An 18,341-nucleotide genomic window follows, 5' to 3' on the forward strand; every position below is an offset into this window, starting at 1 on the left:
AATACGCCAGTATTGGGCTCCTTTGTGACCATCTGACCGCAGCCATGGTGGTAAATCACACTTAGTGATAAAGGTGGGGGCTTCTCTAAAATAAGGAAAAATTCCCACTGGTAGTGTCCTGAGCAGAGGTTAGTCCTGGAGCAAGAAACGGTGGGGAGGCAGGGAGAGCTTTGAGCCCCGCCCAGGCCCAGAGGGTGGGACACCCAAAGTTAAGTGTTGAGAAGTTCAGAAAGTTCTTATGGAAGGGCATGCACATCTTTTACTTTTATGTGTGACTTTCAATTTATATATTCAATTTTCTATTATTCTTCCCTTTTATTCACAAATTATATGGATCAAATTAATTCTGTATAAGAATCATATTAGTAGGGAATCCTCTGTGTTTTAATAAATGGGAAAAAATTTAATGTTATATATTTTAAATAATGCCTCTGAGTCTTTCCAACTTTAGGAGGTATACAATCACCAGTCTTTTTATTTCCTTTTTTTAAAATTCTTTATTGTTGAAAGTATTGCATATGTCTCTTTTTATCAGTCTGTTTATTTCAATGTGAATAATTGGCAACCACAAATTTTAAATATACATTTAAACTGATTAATAATAAAGGAAAACTCTGAATTGAAATTCATAATAGTAATAATGGGTAAAATCATTGCATACTTACTAGAAAGCACTTAGTTTTCTTAAAGTTTTAAGTATATTACTTATTTATTCCTAGTAATAACTTTATGAAAGAAGCTACTATTACTTATCCCTCTTTTTAAGGTGAGGAAAATAAGGTGCAGAGAGTTAAGTTGCTTGCACAGGGATACATAACTATTTAAAGCTTCATTCCTCAGGAATCCGGCCTGAAAAACAGCCAGGCACTCGATTCAGAGTGAACTCTAACTTAGTTGAACCAATCAAGGTCCAGGACAGGACATCCTAAGTGCCTGCCAGGTGAGCACCAAGGTCAGCATATCCAAAATGAGGTTGTAGCCTGGCTAGCGTTGCTCAGTAGTTGAGCGTTGACCTATGAGCCAGTAGGTCACGGTTCGATTCCCAGTCAGGGCACATGAGAGATTTTCACCCATATTGATCTATGCACATATTTCGTTTGTACATTAACACATCATTCTGATGGGTACCTAGTACGACATTATCACTCCCTTGCTGGAGATGGAGGGTTTTGTTGTTGTTATCACATCAGAAATTTACTTGGTTAGCTATATTTGCTAAAAATCTCACCTGCCTTTCCACTCTTCCCTCACCTTATTTGTGCCGTTGTTTGTGGAGCCAAGTATAAGGTGTAACATTTAGAACACAATGCCTGGCTTATGGTCTCATTATAATAATCATTATTAACTTCATCTTATTAGCTAAGACCCCTGTGACCATTACAAAAAGGAATTACCACTTAAAATAAGGTGTTAGGCCAGGCCCCACCTCCTTCAGCCTCACAGATGAAAATACTACCTTGCAGTACCTCCTCTTCTGGATTTTCAGACCACAATATCTTATCTCTCCAAGCCAGGCTACCTCCAATCAAGCCCCGCCTCCAGAATGGTGTCTGCCTGGCCCCGCCCTCGTCTCCTAGGCAACCCGCGTCCGTCCCGCCCACTCCTGGACTGAGAAGCAGTCGGTGTCGTCCTTGATTGGCTGGCTCGGGGCGCAGTTTGATGGCGTCAGGCTGAACGGCCTCAGTCCCTGCCGACGCCCCGGGCGAAGGCCACAGATGTAAGGGGCTGGCAGCCCCAGCTGCTGCGGTCTCGGGCATGGGCAATGGAGGCACGCGCTCTCCCCTCACATCGCCATGAGTTTCCTAATAGACTCCAGCATCATGATTACCTCCCAGGTGAGCCACGCCTCCTGCCCGGGACCCCGGCGTCACTTTTCCGACCACAGAGTCGTCTTCTTGCCGCCTGCACCGCCTCGACCGTTCGCGGAGCTCGGGGAGGGTTTGGGATTTGCTGCGTCCGGTTGTCCGCCCTTGTCGGGAGGCGGCCTGCGGCAGTCGCACCCCACCCAGCCCCCATCCACTATCCCTTCCCCCCACTTTGTTGTCCAGTTTTGGAAGGGGTCGGGTGGCCTCAGCGCGCAGAGCCCGTGCCTCGAGAGAAGGGAGCGGTCCCCGAAACTTCTGACTGCACCCCTGACCCATGAATTGGGGAAGTGTGGTTCCGGCGCCGTGCGCGGCGGGCCAATCGGAGCCGGCTCCCGGGGACACGTGGGCTGTGCTGGTGCGTTGTCAAACGCTGAATCCCGGGGTGGGGGGACGCCTTTGCCGCTGTCCCTCGAGAGAGCTTCAAAGTGCTAGGTTTTCTTGGTGCAGGAGTTCGGCATTCGCCCTCTCTTCGCTGCCGTGCTTTTCGGGTCCTGTCTAGTTCAAAGCTGAACCCCCCTCAAGTGCAAGCACCCAGTAACTATTGTTGGCCAACTCTTAACATTTGGAGAAGCTCACACATCTTCCCCTCCCTCGTTTTCCAGTAATTTAAACTACTTTTTATTTTTTTCACACTCTTATTGAATTTATTGGGGTGACATTGGTTAATAAAATTATATATGTTCCAGGTATACAATTCTATAATATATCATCTGAATATTGTGTATTCATCACCCTAAGTCGAGCCTCTTTCCATCACCATTTCTTCCCCCTGTACCCCCGTCTACCTTACCTCACCCACTTTCCCTCTGGTAATCACCATACTGTTGTCTGTGTCTATGAGGGTGTTTTGGTTTGTTTCGTTGGGGTTTTTGTTGTTGTTGTTGTTTGCTTCCAGGGGTCCTCAAACTACGGCCCACGGGCCACATGCGGCCCACCGCTGTCCTGCTTAGCAGCCGACTTGTCCCAGGCCGCAGTGCGCATAGGAATTTGTTCATAGGTTGTTTTTTTTAAACTATATTCCGGCCCTCCAACGGTCTGAGGGACAGTGAACTGGCCCCCTGTTTAAAAAGTTTGAGGACCTCTGGACTAATCCCTTCATTTTTTTCAACGACCCCCTTCCCTCTGACAGCTGTTAACCTGTTCGTTCTCTATGAGTTTTTTCTATTTTGCTTGTTAGTTTATTTTGTTCATTCGATTCCACATATGAGTGAGATCGTATGGCATTTGTCTTTCTGTGATTGGCTTATTTTGCTTAGCACGGTGCTGTATACGTCCCTCCCTGCTGTTGCAAAAGGTAAGACTTCCTTCTTTTTAGAGCCGAGTACTATTCCATTGTGTAGATGTATCACAGCTGTTTTATGTTATCCACTCATCTACTGATGGACTTGGGCTACTTCCAGATCTTGGCTATTGTAAATAACGCTGCAATGAACATAGGGTTGCATATATTCTTTTGAATTAATGTTTCAGGCTTCTTCAGATAAATTCCCAGAAGTGGAATCATAAGGTAGTTTCATTTTTAATTTTTGGGGGTTAACTCAGTAGTCGGCAAAGTCATTAGCCAACAGAACCAAATATCAACAGTACAACGATCGAAATTTCTTTTGAGAGCCAAATATTTTAAACTTAAACTTCTAACGCCACTTCTTCAAAACAGACTCTCCCAGGCCGTGGTATTTTGTGGAAGAGCCACACTCAAGGGGCCAAAGAGCCACATGTGGCTCGCGAGACGCGGTTTCCCGACCACTGGGTTAACTCCATACTGCTTTCCACAGTGGCTTCACCAACCAATCAGCATTCCCACCAACAGTGCAGGAGGGAATCATCGAGAGCAATTGTTTGTGGGTTTATTGAGGATAGCCATTCTGACAGGTGTGAGTGATGTCTCATTGTGGCTTTAATGTCCATTTCTCTGATGATTAGTGATGTTGAGTATCTTTTTGTATGTGTGTTGGCCATCTGTGTGTCCTCTTTGGAGAAGTGTCTATTCAGCTCCTTTGCCCATTTTTAATTGCATTGTTTGTTTTTTGGTGTTGAGTTTCACAAGTTCCTCATAAATTTTGGATATTAACCCCTTATCAGATGTATCATTGGTAAATATATTCTTCCGTTCAGTGGGTTGTCCATTTTGTTGATGGTTTTCTCTGCTGTGCAAAAACTTTAATGGATATTGTCCCATTTGTTTATGTTTTTCTTTTGTTTCCTTTGCCCGAGGCAATGTATAAAAAAAAAATGTCGCTACCAGAAATGTCTGAGATCTTACTGCCTATGTTTTCTTCTAGGATTTTTACGGCTTCAAGTCTTACATTGTAGTTTTTTATCCATATTGAGTTTATGCTTGTGTATGGTTTAAGATGGGGCTAGTTTCATTTTTTTGCACATATCTGTTCAATTTTCCCAGCACCATTTATTGAATAGATTGTCTTTACCCCATTGTATGTTCTTGCCTCTATTCTGTTCCATTATATATGTCTGTTTTTCTGCCAGTATCATGCTATTTTGATTACTATGGCCTTGTAGTATAGTTTGATATCAGGTAATAGGATTCTTCCAGATTTGTTCTTTCTCAAGATTGCTGTGGTTATTCAGGGTCTTTTGTGGTTCCATATAAATTTTTGGAATATTTGTTCTAGTTTTGTGAAATATACCATTGGTATTTTCATAGGCATTGCATTGAATCTATAGATTGCTTAGGGCAGTATGGACATTTTAATGATGTTAATTCTTCCTATCTATGAACAAGATATATGCTTCCACTTATTTGTATTTTCTTCAATTTCTTTCTACAATGTCTTACAATTTTCTGAGTATAAGTCTCTTACAGCTTAGGTTAAATTTATTCTTAGGTTTTTGTTTGTTTGTTTTAATCCTCACCCAGGGATATGTTTTTCTTGATTTTAAGAGCGAGAGGAACATCAATGTGAACTAGAAACATCCAACTGCGCAACGTAGGTATGCGCCCTGACCGGGGGAATTGAACCCGCAGCCTTTTGGTGTATAGGGTGACGATCCAACAAACGGAGCCACCAGGCCAGGCTTTGCTTTTATTTTATTTTATTTTATTTTATTTTATTTTATTTTATTTTATTTTATTGATGTAATTGTAAATAGGATTTTTTATTTCATTTGCCTTTCTGATAGTTCATTATTGGTGTATAAAAATGCAACTGATTTCTGGGTATTCATTTTGTACCCTGCTATTATACTGAATTCACTTATAAGTCCTGGTAGTTTATTTGGTGGAATCTTCAGGGTTCCCTACATACAGTATTGTGTCACCTGCAAATAATGACAGTTTTACTTCTTCCTTTCTATTTGGGTGGCTTTTATTTCTTCCTCTTGTCTGATTGCAGTGGCTAGGACTTTCAGTACTTATGTTGAATAAGAGTGAAGAAAGTGAACACTTCTGTCTTGTTCCTGATCTTAAGAGAAATGCTTGTAGTTTTTGCCCATGAAATATGATGTTGGCTGTAGGTTTGTCATATATGTCCCCTCTATTCCCACTTTGCTGAGAGTTTTTATCATAAATGGATGCTGGATTTTATCAAATGCTTTTTCTGCATCTATTGATATGATCATGTGGTTTTTAATCTTTCATTTTGTTTATGTGATGTTTTACATTTATTGATTTGCAGATATTGTACCAACCTTGCATCCCCCAAATAAATGCCACTTCATAATGGTATATGATCTTTTTAATATATTGCTGGATCTGGTTTGTTAACATTTTGTTGAGGATTTCAACATCTATGTTTATCAGGATATTGGCCTATAATTTTTTTTTGTAGTGTCTTTATTAGGTTTGGTAATTAGGATAATGCTTGCCTTGTAAACTGAGTGTGGGAGTCTTCCCTTCTCTTGAATTTTTTTGAATAATTTGAGAAGAATAACGTGTTAGTGCTTCTCTGAAAGTTTGGTTAAATTCACCTGTGAAGCCATTTGGTCCAGGACTTCTGTCTGTTGGAAATTTTCTAATTACTGCTATAATTACACTAGTTGCAAACTGTCTACATTCTCTCATTCTTCCTGATTCAGTTTTGGAACATTGTATGTTTCAAGGAATTTGTCTGTTTCATCCAGATTGTCCAATTTATTAGCATGTAGTTGTTTATAATATTTTCTTTTATTGTTGACTGTATTACAGATGCCCCCCATTTCCCCTCCTTTTCCCTCATCCACCCAACCCTCACACGAACCCAGGCCTTCATCACACTATTGTCTGTGTCCATTGGCTATGCATATACAGTACACACATATATTATTTGGTTAATCTCTCCCAGTCTGCCCCACCCCCACCCAATCTGAGATCTGTCAGTCTGTTCCATGCATCCATGTCTCTGCACTATTTTGTTCATCGGTTTATTTTGTTCAATAGATTCCAATATAAGTGAGATCCTGTCATATTTGTCTTTCTCTGACTGGTTTATTCCGCTTAGCATAATAGTCTCCAGATCCATTTATACAACCTCAAGGATAAAAGATCCTTCTTTTTGATAGGCACATAATATTCCATTGTGTAAATGTACCACAGCTTTTTTATCCACTCATCTACTGGTGGGCACTTGGGCTGTTTCCAGATCTTCGCTATTGTAGATAACACTGGTCTGAACATAGGGGTGCATATATTCTTTCTGATTGGTGTTTCAGGATTTTAGGATATATTCCCAGAAGTGGGATCACTGGGTCAAACGCAGTTCCATTTTTAATTTTTTGAGGAAACTCTACACTGTTTTTCATGGTGGCTGCACCAGTCTGCATTCCCACCAGCAGTGCACTAGGGTTCCTTTTTCTCCACATCCTCACCAGCGCTTGTTTATTATTTACTGATGGTAGCCATTTGGCAGGTGTGCGGTGATACCTCATTATAGTTTTAATTTGCATCTCTCTGATGATTAGTGAGGCTAAGCATTTTTTCATATGTCTGTTGGCCATCTGTATGTCCTCTTTGGAGAAGTGTCTATTCAAGTCCATTTTTAATTAGATTATTTATCTTCCTGGTGTTGAGTTGTATGAATTCTTTATATATTTTGGATATTAACACCTTACCAAATGTATCATTGCCAAATATATTCTCCTATATAGTACTTTTCTTTTTCATTTTGTTGATTCTTTGGCTGTGCAGAAGCTTTTTACTTTGATGTAGTCCCATTAGTTTATTTTTTCCTTTGTTTCTCCTGCCCTAGGACAGTGGTCGGCAAACTGCGGCTCGCGAGCCACATGCGGCTCGTGAGCCGCAGTTTGCCGACCACTGCCCTAGGAGATATGTGGTCAAAAATCCTGCTACATGAGATATCTGAGATTGTTCTACCTATGTTTTCTTCTAGAATTTTTATGGTTTCGTGACTTACATTTAAGTTTTTTATTCATTTTGAGTTTATTCTTGTGTATGGTGTAAGTGGGTGGTCTAGTTTCTTATTTTTGCATATACCTGTCTGATTTTCCCAACACCATTTATTGAAGACACTGTCTTTACTCCTTGTATACTCTTGCCTCTTTTCTCAAATCTTAATTGACCATAATGGTGTGGGTTGATAATCTGGGGTCTCTGTTCTTTTCCATTGATCTGTATACCTGTTCTTGTGCCAATACCAGGCTGTTTTGATCACACTGGCTTTGTAGTACACTTTAATATCTGGTATTGAGATCTCTCCAACTTTATTCTTCTTTCTCAAGATTGCTGAAGCTATTCGGGGTCTTTTTAGGTTCCATGTAAATTTTTGGAATAACTGTTCTAGATCTGTGAAATAGGCCATTGGTATTTTAATAGGTATTGTGTTGAATCAATAGATTGCTTTGGGTAGTATGGACATTTTAATGATGTTAATTCTTGCTATTCATGCACACAGTTTCCATTTATTTGTATCTTCCTCTACTTATTTTTCCAATGTCCTATAGTTTCCCTATAGTACAGGTCTTTGACCTCCTTGGTTAAGTTTATTCCTAGGTATATATTTTTGTTGTTGCAGTGGTAAATGGGATTGTCTTTTTGGTTTCCCTTTCTGAGAGTTCATTATTGGTGTATAAAAATGCCATCAATGTTTTGGATGTTTATTTTGTATTCTGTTACTATGCCAAATTCATTTATTAAATCTAGTATTTTTTGGTGGAGACTTTGGGTTTTCTATGTACAATATCAATGACAGTTTTGCTTCCTTCTTTCCAATTTGGATGCCTTTTATTTCTTCTTCTTCTTCTCTGATCACTATGGCTGGGACTTCCAGTACTGTGTTGAATAAGAGTGGTGAAAGCGGACATCCCTATCTTGTTCTTGATCTTAAGGGAAACACTTTTAGTTTTTGCCCATTGAGTGTGATGTTTGCTGTAGGTTTGTAATATATAGCCTTCATTATATTGAGGTATGATCCCTGCATTCCCACTTTGCTGAGATTTTTATAAACAAGTGTTGAATTTTGTCGAATGCTTTTCTACATACATTGATATGATCATGTGATTTTTATCCTTCATTTTGTTTATGTAATGTATCACTTTTATTAATTTGTGAATATTGTACCAGCCTTGCATCCTCAGAATAAATCCCACTTGATCATGGTGTATGATCTTTTTAATGTATTGATGGATCCCATTTGCTAATTTTTTTGAGGATTTTAGTATCTATGTTCATCAGGTATATTGGCCTATAATTTTCTTCCTTTGTGGTGTCTTTATCTGGTTTTGGATTTAGAATAATGTTGGCCTTGTAAAAAGAGCTTGGAAGTCTTTCTTCCTCTTGAATTGTTTGGAATAGTCCAAGAGGACAGGTGTTAGTTCTTCTTTGAACGTTTGGTAAGACTCCCCTGTGAGGCCATCCAGTCCAGGACTTTTGTTTGCTGGGTATTGTTTTTTTTTATTACTGCTTCAATTACATTAATTGTTATTGGTCTATTCGGATTTTATGATTCTTCCTGATTGAGTTTTGGAATATTTTATGTTTCTAGGAATTTGTCCATTTCACCCAAGTTTCTAAATTTTTGGCATTTAGTTGTTCACAGTATTTTCTTACAATTCTTTGTATTTCTGTTGTTACTTCGCCTCTTTCATTTCTGATTTTATTTATTTGGGTCCTCTGTTTCTTCATGAGTCTGACTAAAGGTTCATCAATCTTATTTATCTTTTCCAGGGGCCAGTTCTTGATTTCATTGATCTTTTGTATTATTTTTTTAATCTCTTGGTCATTTATTTCTGCTCTGATCTTTATTATTTTCTTCCTTCTGCTTCCTCTGAGCTTTTAGTTCTAGTGTTAGATAATTTATTGGAAATATTTCTTATTTCTTGAGATAGACCTGTAATGCTATGAACTTCCTTCTCAGGACTGCTTTCGCTGTATCCCAAAGATTTTGGATTGTTTTGTGTTCATTTTCATTGTTTCCAGGAAGTTTTTAATTTGCTCCTTTATGTCATTGCTAACCCATTCATTATTTAACGACATGATATTTAGCTTCCATGTGTTTGAATGTTTTTGAGAGTTCTTATTGTAGTTGATTTCTAATTTCATACCATTGTGATCTGAGAAGATGATATGATTTCAAACTTCCTTAAACTTATTTTGTGTCCTTACATGTGGTCTGTCTTTGAGAATGTTCCATGTGCACTTAAGAAGAATGTATATTCTGCTGCTTTGGGATGACATGTTCTGTAAATATCAATTACATCTATCTGATCTAGTGTGTTATTAATGTCACTGTTTCCTTGTTGGGTTTTTGTCTATAAAATCTATCCAGTGATGATAATGGGGTATTAAAGTCCCCTACTATGACTGTATCGCTATCAATCTGTCCCTTAAAGACCTCTAAGAGTGTGTGTGTGTGTTTTAATATATTAGGGGCTCTTATATTGGATGCATATATGTTTACCATGGTTATATCCTCTTGTTGGATCGATCCCTTTAGTATTACACAGTAACCTTCTTTGTCTGTTATAGCTTTTGTTTTAAAGTCTATTTTGTCAGATATAAGAAAAATGACAATATTTAAATAGCTCTTTTTACTCAATGTAGAAATAAAGATGTCAGTGAGGAAATTGGCATTGTATGTAGCCTCTAAGACTTTTTTTTTGTCTAAAGTTTTACATATGTCTCCTTTTTCCCTGATTGACCGCCCCCCCACCTCTAAGACTTTTAACATGAATGTAATTGATTGATAAGTTGAACCAAGAAAGTGGCTTTCTGATATTTTATGCCATCTAATACTTTAACTTTTACACATTGCATTTCACATGCAGTATTAAATTCTTAAACCTGTTCTTTACAAATGAGAAACAAAGACCCAAAGAATTCATTGCATGTAATGTTCTATATCCAAATATTTATGTGGCTACTTCATCTTTATTTAGGTATCAGTAAAAATGTCACATTGGAAAGGCTTCACCTGACTCTCCAACCCCAATCAAAGTAGTCTGTATTCCAGCCACCTACTATCTCATTTCACTGTTTATTTTTATTCTTTTAAATGCATTTTTATTTATTTCAGAGAGGAAGGGAGAGGGGGAGAGAGAGATAGAAGCATCACTGATGAGAGAGATTCGTTGGTCACTGCCTCCTGCACTCCCCACACTGGGGATTGAACCCACAACCGGGGCATGTGCCCTGACTGGGAATCAAACCGTCATCTCCTGGTTCAGACTTCATTGCTCAACCACTGAGCCATGACAGCGGGCTCATTTCCCTGTTTTATTTTTTTCTTAGCATCTATCACTATTGTTTGTGTTTTTGTTAAGTGTAAACTCCATGAGGTCCAGGATATTCTCTTTCTTGTTCTCTGCTGTAGTCCCTAGCATCTAGCTCAGTTGCTGACAGTAGAGGCCTAGTAAATAGTTACTTAGTAAAAGCACCTGTCTAGAGAGATTAGAAACACCTGCCCCTCATTTTTCCTGATTTATATGAACTGAGAGACTTATTTGGAATGAAAATCTGAAATTACAGGTCATAAACTAATGAAGCTGGTCAGCCTCAGGTAACATCTTGGTGTAGAGATGTTCACCACGTCACAGGATAAAGTTCAAATTCTTAACATGGCTGAGTCTTATGAGGAAACACGGCTCTTACCTCTCCCGCCTTGGCTCTCACCATTTTTCACTTCACCTTATACTTAGCCCTCTACTTCCTTAACCTTCAGATTTCCAGTTTGTTCTCTCTTTCTGGACCTTTCACCCATACCCCTCCACTTCCTTCTCCTGGCTAATTCCTTCAGATTTCAGCATGAACATCCAAGAAGCCTCTTCCAGACTAGACTAGACGTCACTATACATATTTCCATAGTACCCTTCACCAAATTCCCTTGTAACATTACATTTTCACATTGTTTTGTAATTACTTGTGTATCTCTTTCATCCACACTAATAAAAGAGAAACATGCAAATTGACCATACCTCTGCTATGCCCACAAGCCATGCCCACAAGCCAATCAGGAGCAAGTATGCAAATTAACCCAACCAAGATGGCTGCAGCCACAGAGCAAGCAGGAGGCTTGGGTTGGTTTCCCCGGCAATGGAGGAAGTGAAGCTTCCCGCCCTGGCCGGCCCAGGCCTGCCCTGGCCTCTGCTCAAGGCTACAAAGTTTCAATTATAGAAGATAAATAAATCCCAACAAAAATGGCAGCAGCCACGGAGCTGGAGAGAGCAGGAGGCTTGGGTTGCCCCTGGCGATGGAGGAAGCCAAGCTTACCGCCCAGCCTGGCCTGCCCTGGCCTCCACTCAAGGCTACGAAGTTTCAATTATAGAAGATAAATAAATCCTAGATCCCAGGGCCTCCACTTGGGTCGCCGGTGGGCGTGGCCAGCCTGCAAACCACCACAGTCCCCTCGCCCAGGCTGCCCGAAGCCCCAAGGGAACCCCCACCCTGATCCAGGACACCCTTCAGGGCAAACCAGCAGGATCCCACCTGTGCACCAGGCCTCTATCCTATCTAATAAAAGAGTAATATGCAGATTGACCATCACTCCAACACACAAGATGGCTGCCCCCATGTGGACACAAGATGGCCGCCACAAGATGGCCAGCAAGGGAGGGCAGTTGGGAGGGACCAGGCCAGCAGGGGAGGGCAGTTGGGAGGGACCAGGCCTGCAAGGGAGGGCAGTTAGGGGCAATCAGGCTGGCAGGGGAGCAGTTAGGCATCAATCAGGCTGGCAGGGGAGTGGTTAGGGGCAATCAGGCAGGCAGGCGAGGAGTTGGGAGCCAGCAGTCCTGGATTGTGAGAGGGATGTTTGACTGCCCGTTTAGGCCTAAACATCCCTCCAGGGGTCCCAGATTGGAGAGGGTGCAGGCTGGGCTGAGGGACACACCCCACCGGGCCTCCAGTAGATTATAAACTCCTTCAGAGCAGTCTACCATTCTGCTCCTGGCACATATTAGACACTAAGAAATATTTGTTAAGTGAATAAAATGGTAAATGATCCAAGAAAGGGTTCTTTTTCAGTTAGTTCTTTAATAACTGGCTTTTTTATTTAATCTGGAACTAATTTTCAATGTAGGAGTGCACATTTTGAGCCTTCTATGCAGTCATAAGACTTACCAGTTCCAAAGTCCCAAGGTCAAGACTATACAATTTTTTAAATATTAACCCTCTTTTTTGAATAAGAAGCTGTGCACCTTTTATTTGCAAAACTGTTTGAAAATGCTTTTTTTCCTTCTGCTTGTTTTTTAGATTCTCTATAATTTTATCAGAATTCATATTTACCTTGGACTTAACTCTCCAGTTGCCTTTTTTTTTTTTTATTAGTTGGGTAAAAGTCTTTTTTTTAAAAAAATATATTTTATTGATATTTTACAGAGAGGAAGGGAGAGGGATAGAGAGCTAGAAACATCGATGAGAGAGAAACATCGATCAGCTGCCTCCTGCACACCTCCCACTGGGGATGTGCCCGCAACCAAGGTACATGCCCTTGACCGGAATCAAACCCGGGACCCTTCAGTCCGCAGGCCGACGCTCTATCCACTGAGCCAAACCGGTTTCGGCTATTTGGGTAAAAGTCTTAAGCTTTTTTGTCAATGTGAAAGGAGCCCACAAAGAAATATTAAAAGTATAGATTTCTTTTTCTTTGTCTTCCATTTTCCATCCTTTCATATTTATTATCATTTTTGCTTGTTTTCTTTTTCTTGTTTAAAGATCCATTCAGGGTGCTCTTAGTGTTAAATATTATCTTTTTTATCATCTATCTTCATCATACCATTCCCAGTCCTAAATGCCTAACTCGCCCAACTTCAGACATGACTTCATAAGTCATATAAACATGGCCTCTAAACTCTCAATTTCAATGTCTTCTCTCGTAATAATTTATAATAGCCAAAGGGTCTCCTGGGTGGTCTAGGGGTATTTTCTCCTAATCTGTTCACCCCTTTTCTTCTCTGTCTGGATTCATATTTCGAAACTGCTTTCTCATACCTTCTTGTTTCTTTACCTACATACAAAACTCCACACTTGGGTCACTGCTGTAGCTTGTCCATTATTAATTCAGGGCCTGAAGGCTGATGTAGAAAATCATGCAGTTGTGCAGCTTGCCAATGCCATGAGTTTATGGACACTGAATCGTGGTGTGTTTTTCTTGACCTCAATTAGCTACTTGTTCCATTCCCCTCATAATTTCTCTGGCGTCTTTATCACTCTCTTCAAAGTCCTTTTTTCCATCCTCACCTCTGGTACTCTTAGCAGATGACCTTACCACCTACTTTATCAACAAAAGTGAGGTCAAAGGTGTGATCTCCTCCTACTTCCTACCTCTTAATCTAGGCAGTTATCTATATCCACAACCATTCCCCACTCCTTTTCTTCAATGTCAGAAAATCAGGCGCTCCCTGCACCTATTCAGACCATTTTCTCCACCTGTGCCTTTGATCTTGGAGCAGCCAATTGGGAAATGGTTATAAGCACAAGCTTTTGGAATCTGTCGCACAGACTTCAGATTGAATCCTGATTCTGACACTTACTGTAAATGGATTTTAACTTCTGTAAGCCTCAGCTTTCTCTGAAATGAGGGCAGTCAAACCTACCTTATCAGGTTTTTCTGATTTAATGGCATTACAACACTAAGCACTTAGAGTTCCTGGAATATACTAAATGATCAATAAAGGATAGCTACTGCTCTCAATGATAAATTAATAACATCATCAACTCAGCCCGTTACCGGAAAGGGGACCTGGCCCTGGCGGGTCCGCCTAGGCCCACAGGGTCGTGTGCGGGTTCTTGACTTTGTGCAGGGAACATTGCCCAGCACGAGTCCAGGTGAATTGTGGAGGATGTTCATGAAAGCTGGGCACAGTGGAACAGGAAGGGCTGGGGAAGCGAGCCCAGGCTGCTCTGCTTTGGCTCACTAAGACGTCCTTGGACAGGTTCGGGGGTTTGCCCAGGGCGAACTGCCACTGCCCGTTTCTGCCCTGGTTACAAGCCTCGTGGGGTCCCTTAGTTTAGGAGATGCATGCCTGTGGGGGAAGGGGGAGTTAAGGTGCAGGCGTGTGCCTGGGAGGGAGAGCGTGCACTAGACCTTTGGTTTGAGGGATTTTAAAGGCTGGGCATTTAGGGGAGGATCTCCATAGACTGTTCACCAGCTTTATGCTGATGAATCAAAATGAGGTTTGTTCTCTTAACTTCATCTGTCCTTGGTTGTGATTGGCAAGTGGCACCAATTGGATATCTGCTGTCTCCCTGAGAAAGGTAAGTTATTTACCCTCTGGCTGGGGAGGAGAAATACAGTCCATCTATATATATATAAAAGCCTAAGCGACCAAACAACCAGTGGACCAGTCGCTATGATGCACACTGACCACCAGGGGGCAGATGCTCAATGCAGGAGCTGCCCCATGGTGGTCAGTGTGCTCCCACAGGGGGAGCACCACTCAGCCAGAAGTCAGGCTAAGCTGTCAGTTGGACATCCTCCGAGGGGTTCCAGACTGTGAGAGGGTGCAGGCTGGGCTGAGGGACCGCCCCCTCCAGTGCATGAATTTCATGCACCGGGCCTTTAGTTTACTCACAAGTGTCCCTGGTTTAGGGAAGACAGGATTTACTAACTGTCTGTCTGTTTCCCTAGTCTGCTTGTCCCCGCTCACTGGCCTGTCTCAGTCCTCCCGTGTCCCAACAGTTCCTCGTGTTTGTCCATCCTCCTACTCCTCTGCTCTCTTCCTCTTGGCTGGTACACCTTCCCTTATCCCGCACTCCTCTCTAGGCTCCTGCCTGATGCTTTCTCTCACCCTCGGCTCTCCCTCGGGTGATTTGTGCTTGTGGTCTCTGTCGCCTCATCCCAGCCTGCTAGTCTGGTTCCTGCCTCCATCTCACTATTCAGTCTGTTTTCCTTCAGGTCAGCACTGACCTCCCAGTTACCGAAGCCTGTGAACACTTTCCAGTCCTGCTTCATTTAACACGTCTTTATTCCTTTGGTTCGAGGATGCCACACCTCCTGCTGTCGGTTATTCCTCTCCCTCTTCCTGCTCTCTTTCCATTCCTGCCCTCTAGTGCCTTCTTGTCATATTGCTCCCTCCCTCTACATACTCTTCCTGGTGGTTCCACTACTTGGGTGGTTTCAACTCTGAGGTGTACATCAGCCCTGCCCTCACACTCTGTCCTTTAGGTTGACCTGGATGGCCCGTAGGCACTTAGCATTTCTAAAGGTGAACTGCTCATCTTCCCATCCCCCCATTCCCAAACCTTTTCTTCCTCCAATCTTCTTGGTATAAATTGGGTGCCTTGATTTCTCCCTGCTGATTTTACCTTCTAAGTACTACTTAAACCTGTTGCCTCCTCTCCACCAGTGTCTTAATTCAGATCTTTATCCTCTCTCATCCGCAACAACCTCCTGTACGCAACAACCTCCTGTACGGTTTCTCTTTCTACAGGATTGTTTCTTTCAAATGTATCTTCAGTGTAGCCACCATGGTGGTCCATATAAGACCAACCCAGCCGTGTTTTTCCCCACTGAAATGACTCTCATCACCTATAGACTATAGCCCAAGGTCCTTAGTGTGGCCTTCGGGGCCTCTCCCGTCTCATTTCAACCACTTCGTTCTTGGAACTTTGCTTTCTGGCCATCCCAAGCCATGTGTCGTTCCCAGTATATGTCATACTGCCTCTTACCTCTTGTCTTTAATCGTGCTCTTTGCTGTCGGGAAAGAAAGCCCTGTCCTCCTGCCCCACCACCTGGCTTTTGCCTGCCCAATCCTTTTTCATCCTTTAGCAGAGTGGTTTTTTAATATTTTTGGAGTGATGGAAAACTTTGAGTATGTGGTGAATACCTGAGAACCTCTCTTTGGAGAAAATGCATATAATCCCCAAATTTGCACATGATACCAGGTTTTTAACCCAAATTAAAACCTCCTTCAGCTAAGGTATTATCTTCTCCAGGAAAATCTGTCCTAACCCACTACAGATTGGTCTAGTCTCCCTTTTTCATGTTCTTTTACCACAGCATGTGTATATTTCCCTCACTGCATGTCCGATGTTACATTATCATTACTGATTTAGTGTATTTGCCACTATACTTTGAGCTCCTTGAAGGTAATGACTATCTTGCTCATCTTTGTATCACCAGGACCTCGGGAATTATTACTCACACACAAATTAAGGTTAGATATTCCTAAAGAACAAACCAGCATTTAGCAAACACAGCAAACATTTATGGAGAGCCTGCTATGTGCCTGCATTGTGCTGGGCACTGAGGATTCACATGACAAACATGACCCTTGTCCTCACCGAACTTACAATCTAATCTCTAAAAACAGCCGAAACCGGTTTGGCTCAGTGGATAGAGCGTCGGCCTGCGGACTGAAAGGTCCCGGGTTCGATTCCGGTCAAGGGCATGTACCTTGGTTGCGAGCACATCCTCAGTGGGAGGTGTGCAGGAGGCAGCTGATCGATGTTTCTCTCTCATCGATGTTTCTAGCTCTCTATCCCTCTCCCTTCCTCTCTGTGAAATAGCAATAAAATATATTTAAAAAATAAAAATAAATAAAAACAAGTGTGTGTGTCTGTATGTACTTATTTTTTCCTATGTGCAGTATAAGTGTTAGCATGCTTCCCCCTCTTCCCACCTCTCCTGTCATTCCTCCCCTCTATCACCAGCTTTTAGTTAATTATATTCTACTAGAGGCCTGGTGCACAAAGTTCATGCACTGGCGGGGGGGGGGGGGGCCGGGGAGGGGATCCCTCAGCCCGGCCTTTGCCCTCTCGCAGTCTGGGACCCCTCGTTCCTTATCACCCGCCTGCTCGCTGCTCCTTACTGCTTGGCTTGCTGCTCCTTAGCGCTGCCACGGAGGCAGGAGAGGCTACCGCCGCTGCACTCGCCAGCCGTGAGCCCAGCTTTTGGCTGAGCTGCACTCCCCCTGTGGGACTGCACTGATCACCATGGGGCAGCTCCTGTGTTGAGCGTCTGCCCCCTGATGGTCAGTGCGCATCATAGTGACCAGTCGTTCCGCAGTTCAGTCAATTTGCATATTAGGGTTTTATTATATAGGCTTATGCTTTTCGTTCTAGTATTTCTTTCTGTGTTTAAATATCCTTTGTACTTTTATATATCTTTATATAACCCGTAAGTGTTCTTTTACATCTATTAGTTGACTTACCAGTTTTAATATTCTTTGGACTCATGTTATGAAAGATAAGTTAATCAGTACATTGAAGCAACTTTATATCTTCTCTCCCCTTATGTTTATCCAGGCATTAATAGTTACATTATTTCTAAGTTGTTTTTTACATAGTTTTTAACTTATTTTTACATATTTTTAATTTGTTTTAGGCGTGGGTCTGTTTTTAAAAATTTACCCTTGCCTATAGTCTTTTTTTCTGTGGTTTTCTAGTCATTTTGTAGTTGACTGAAATTCCCTAGTTTTTCTTTTACTTCCCCTTTCCCTGTTCAAACTTTGTGCCTCACCATCCCTGAGTAAAAGTAGCAAGAATATTAACAGCAACACTTATTGGGTACTTAGTGTGGCCTGGCACATTCATTATTTGTTTTTCTTTTCTTCTTTTTAATTCAGCTTATACAACTTTATCATCAATAGTGTTTGATTTTTAAAATGTCTCCCATCCCCGCTCGTCCCTCCCCTTTGGCAGCCATAACTATGCCTCTGTTTCTTTTTTGTTTGTTCATTTGTTTTCTTTTGTTTAGATTCCACATGTAAGTGAAATCATGACCATTCCTTCTCCTCCTTCCTGGTCTCTTTCCATGCCCTCTAGTGTGTCTTGTCATATTGCTCCCTCACTCCACATGTAAGTGAAATCATATGGTATTTGTCTCTGTCTGACTTTTTTATCTTAGCATAATACCCTTTAGGTCCATCCATGTTGAAAATGGCAAGATTTCATTCTTTTTATTGTTGAGTAATATGAGAGAGAGAAATCATCTTTATCCATTTATCTATCGATAGATACCTAGTTTAACTTCCATATTTTGGCTATTACTGGTAATGCTACAGTGAACATAGGGGTACATCTATCTTATGGAATTAGTGTTTTTGTTTTCTTCAGATAAATACCAAGAAGTGAAATTGCTGGTCGTAGGG

The 18,341-nt window shown here is 41.5% G+C and overlaps 1 protein-coding gene across 9 annotated transcripts in view; it reads left to right on the forward strand.

The window, feature by feature from the left end:
• Window positions 1-1,637: 1,637 nt before the first annotated feature.
• GPR89A (G protein-coupled receptor 89A) overlaps window positions 1,638-18,341 on the forward strand; it is a 54,097-nt gene continuing 37,393 nt past the window's right edge. For 4 of the 9 annotated variants that reach the window (XR_013959484.1, XM_080649070.1, XM_080649068.1 and 1 more), the window contains exon 1: window positions 1,638-1,835. Coding sequence is in view for 3 of the 9 variants with exons in the window: in XM_080649070.1 (XP_080505196.1) it covers window positions 1,794-1,835 (42 nt within the window). In the remaining 6 variants the exon portion in view is untranslated. The remainder of the gene's footprint in view (window positions 1,836-18,341) is intronic. The other 5 variants (XM_080649072.1, XM_080649074.1, XM_080649071.1 and 2 more) reach the window with 4 other exon arrangements.

The sequence above is a fragment of the Plecotus auritus genome, assembly GCF_963455305.1.
Source record: "Plecotus auritus genome assembly, chromosome: 12".
Taxonomy (NCBI): domain Eukaryota; kingdom Metazoa; phylum Chordata; class Mammalia; order Chiroptera; family Vespertilionidae; genus Plecotus; species Plecotus auritus.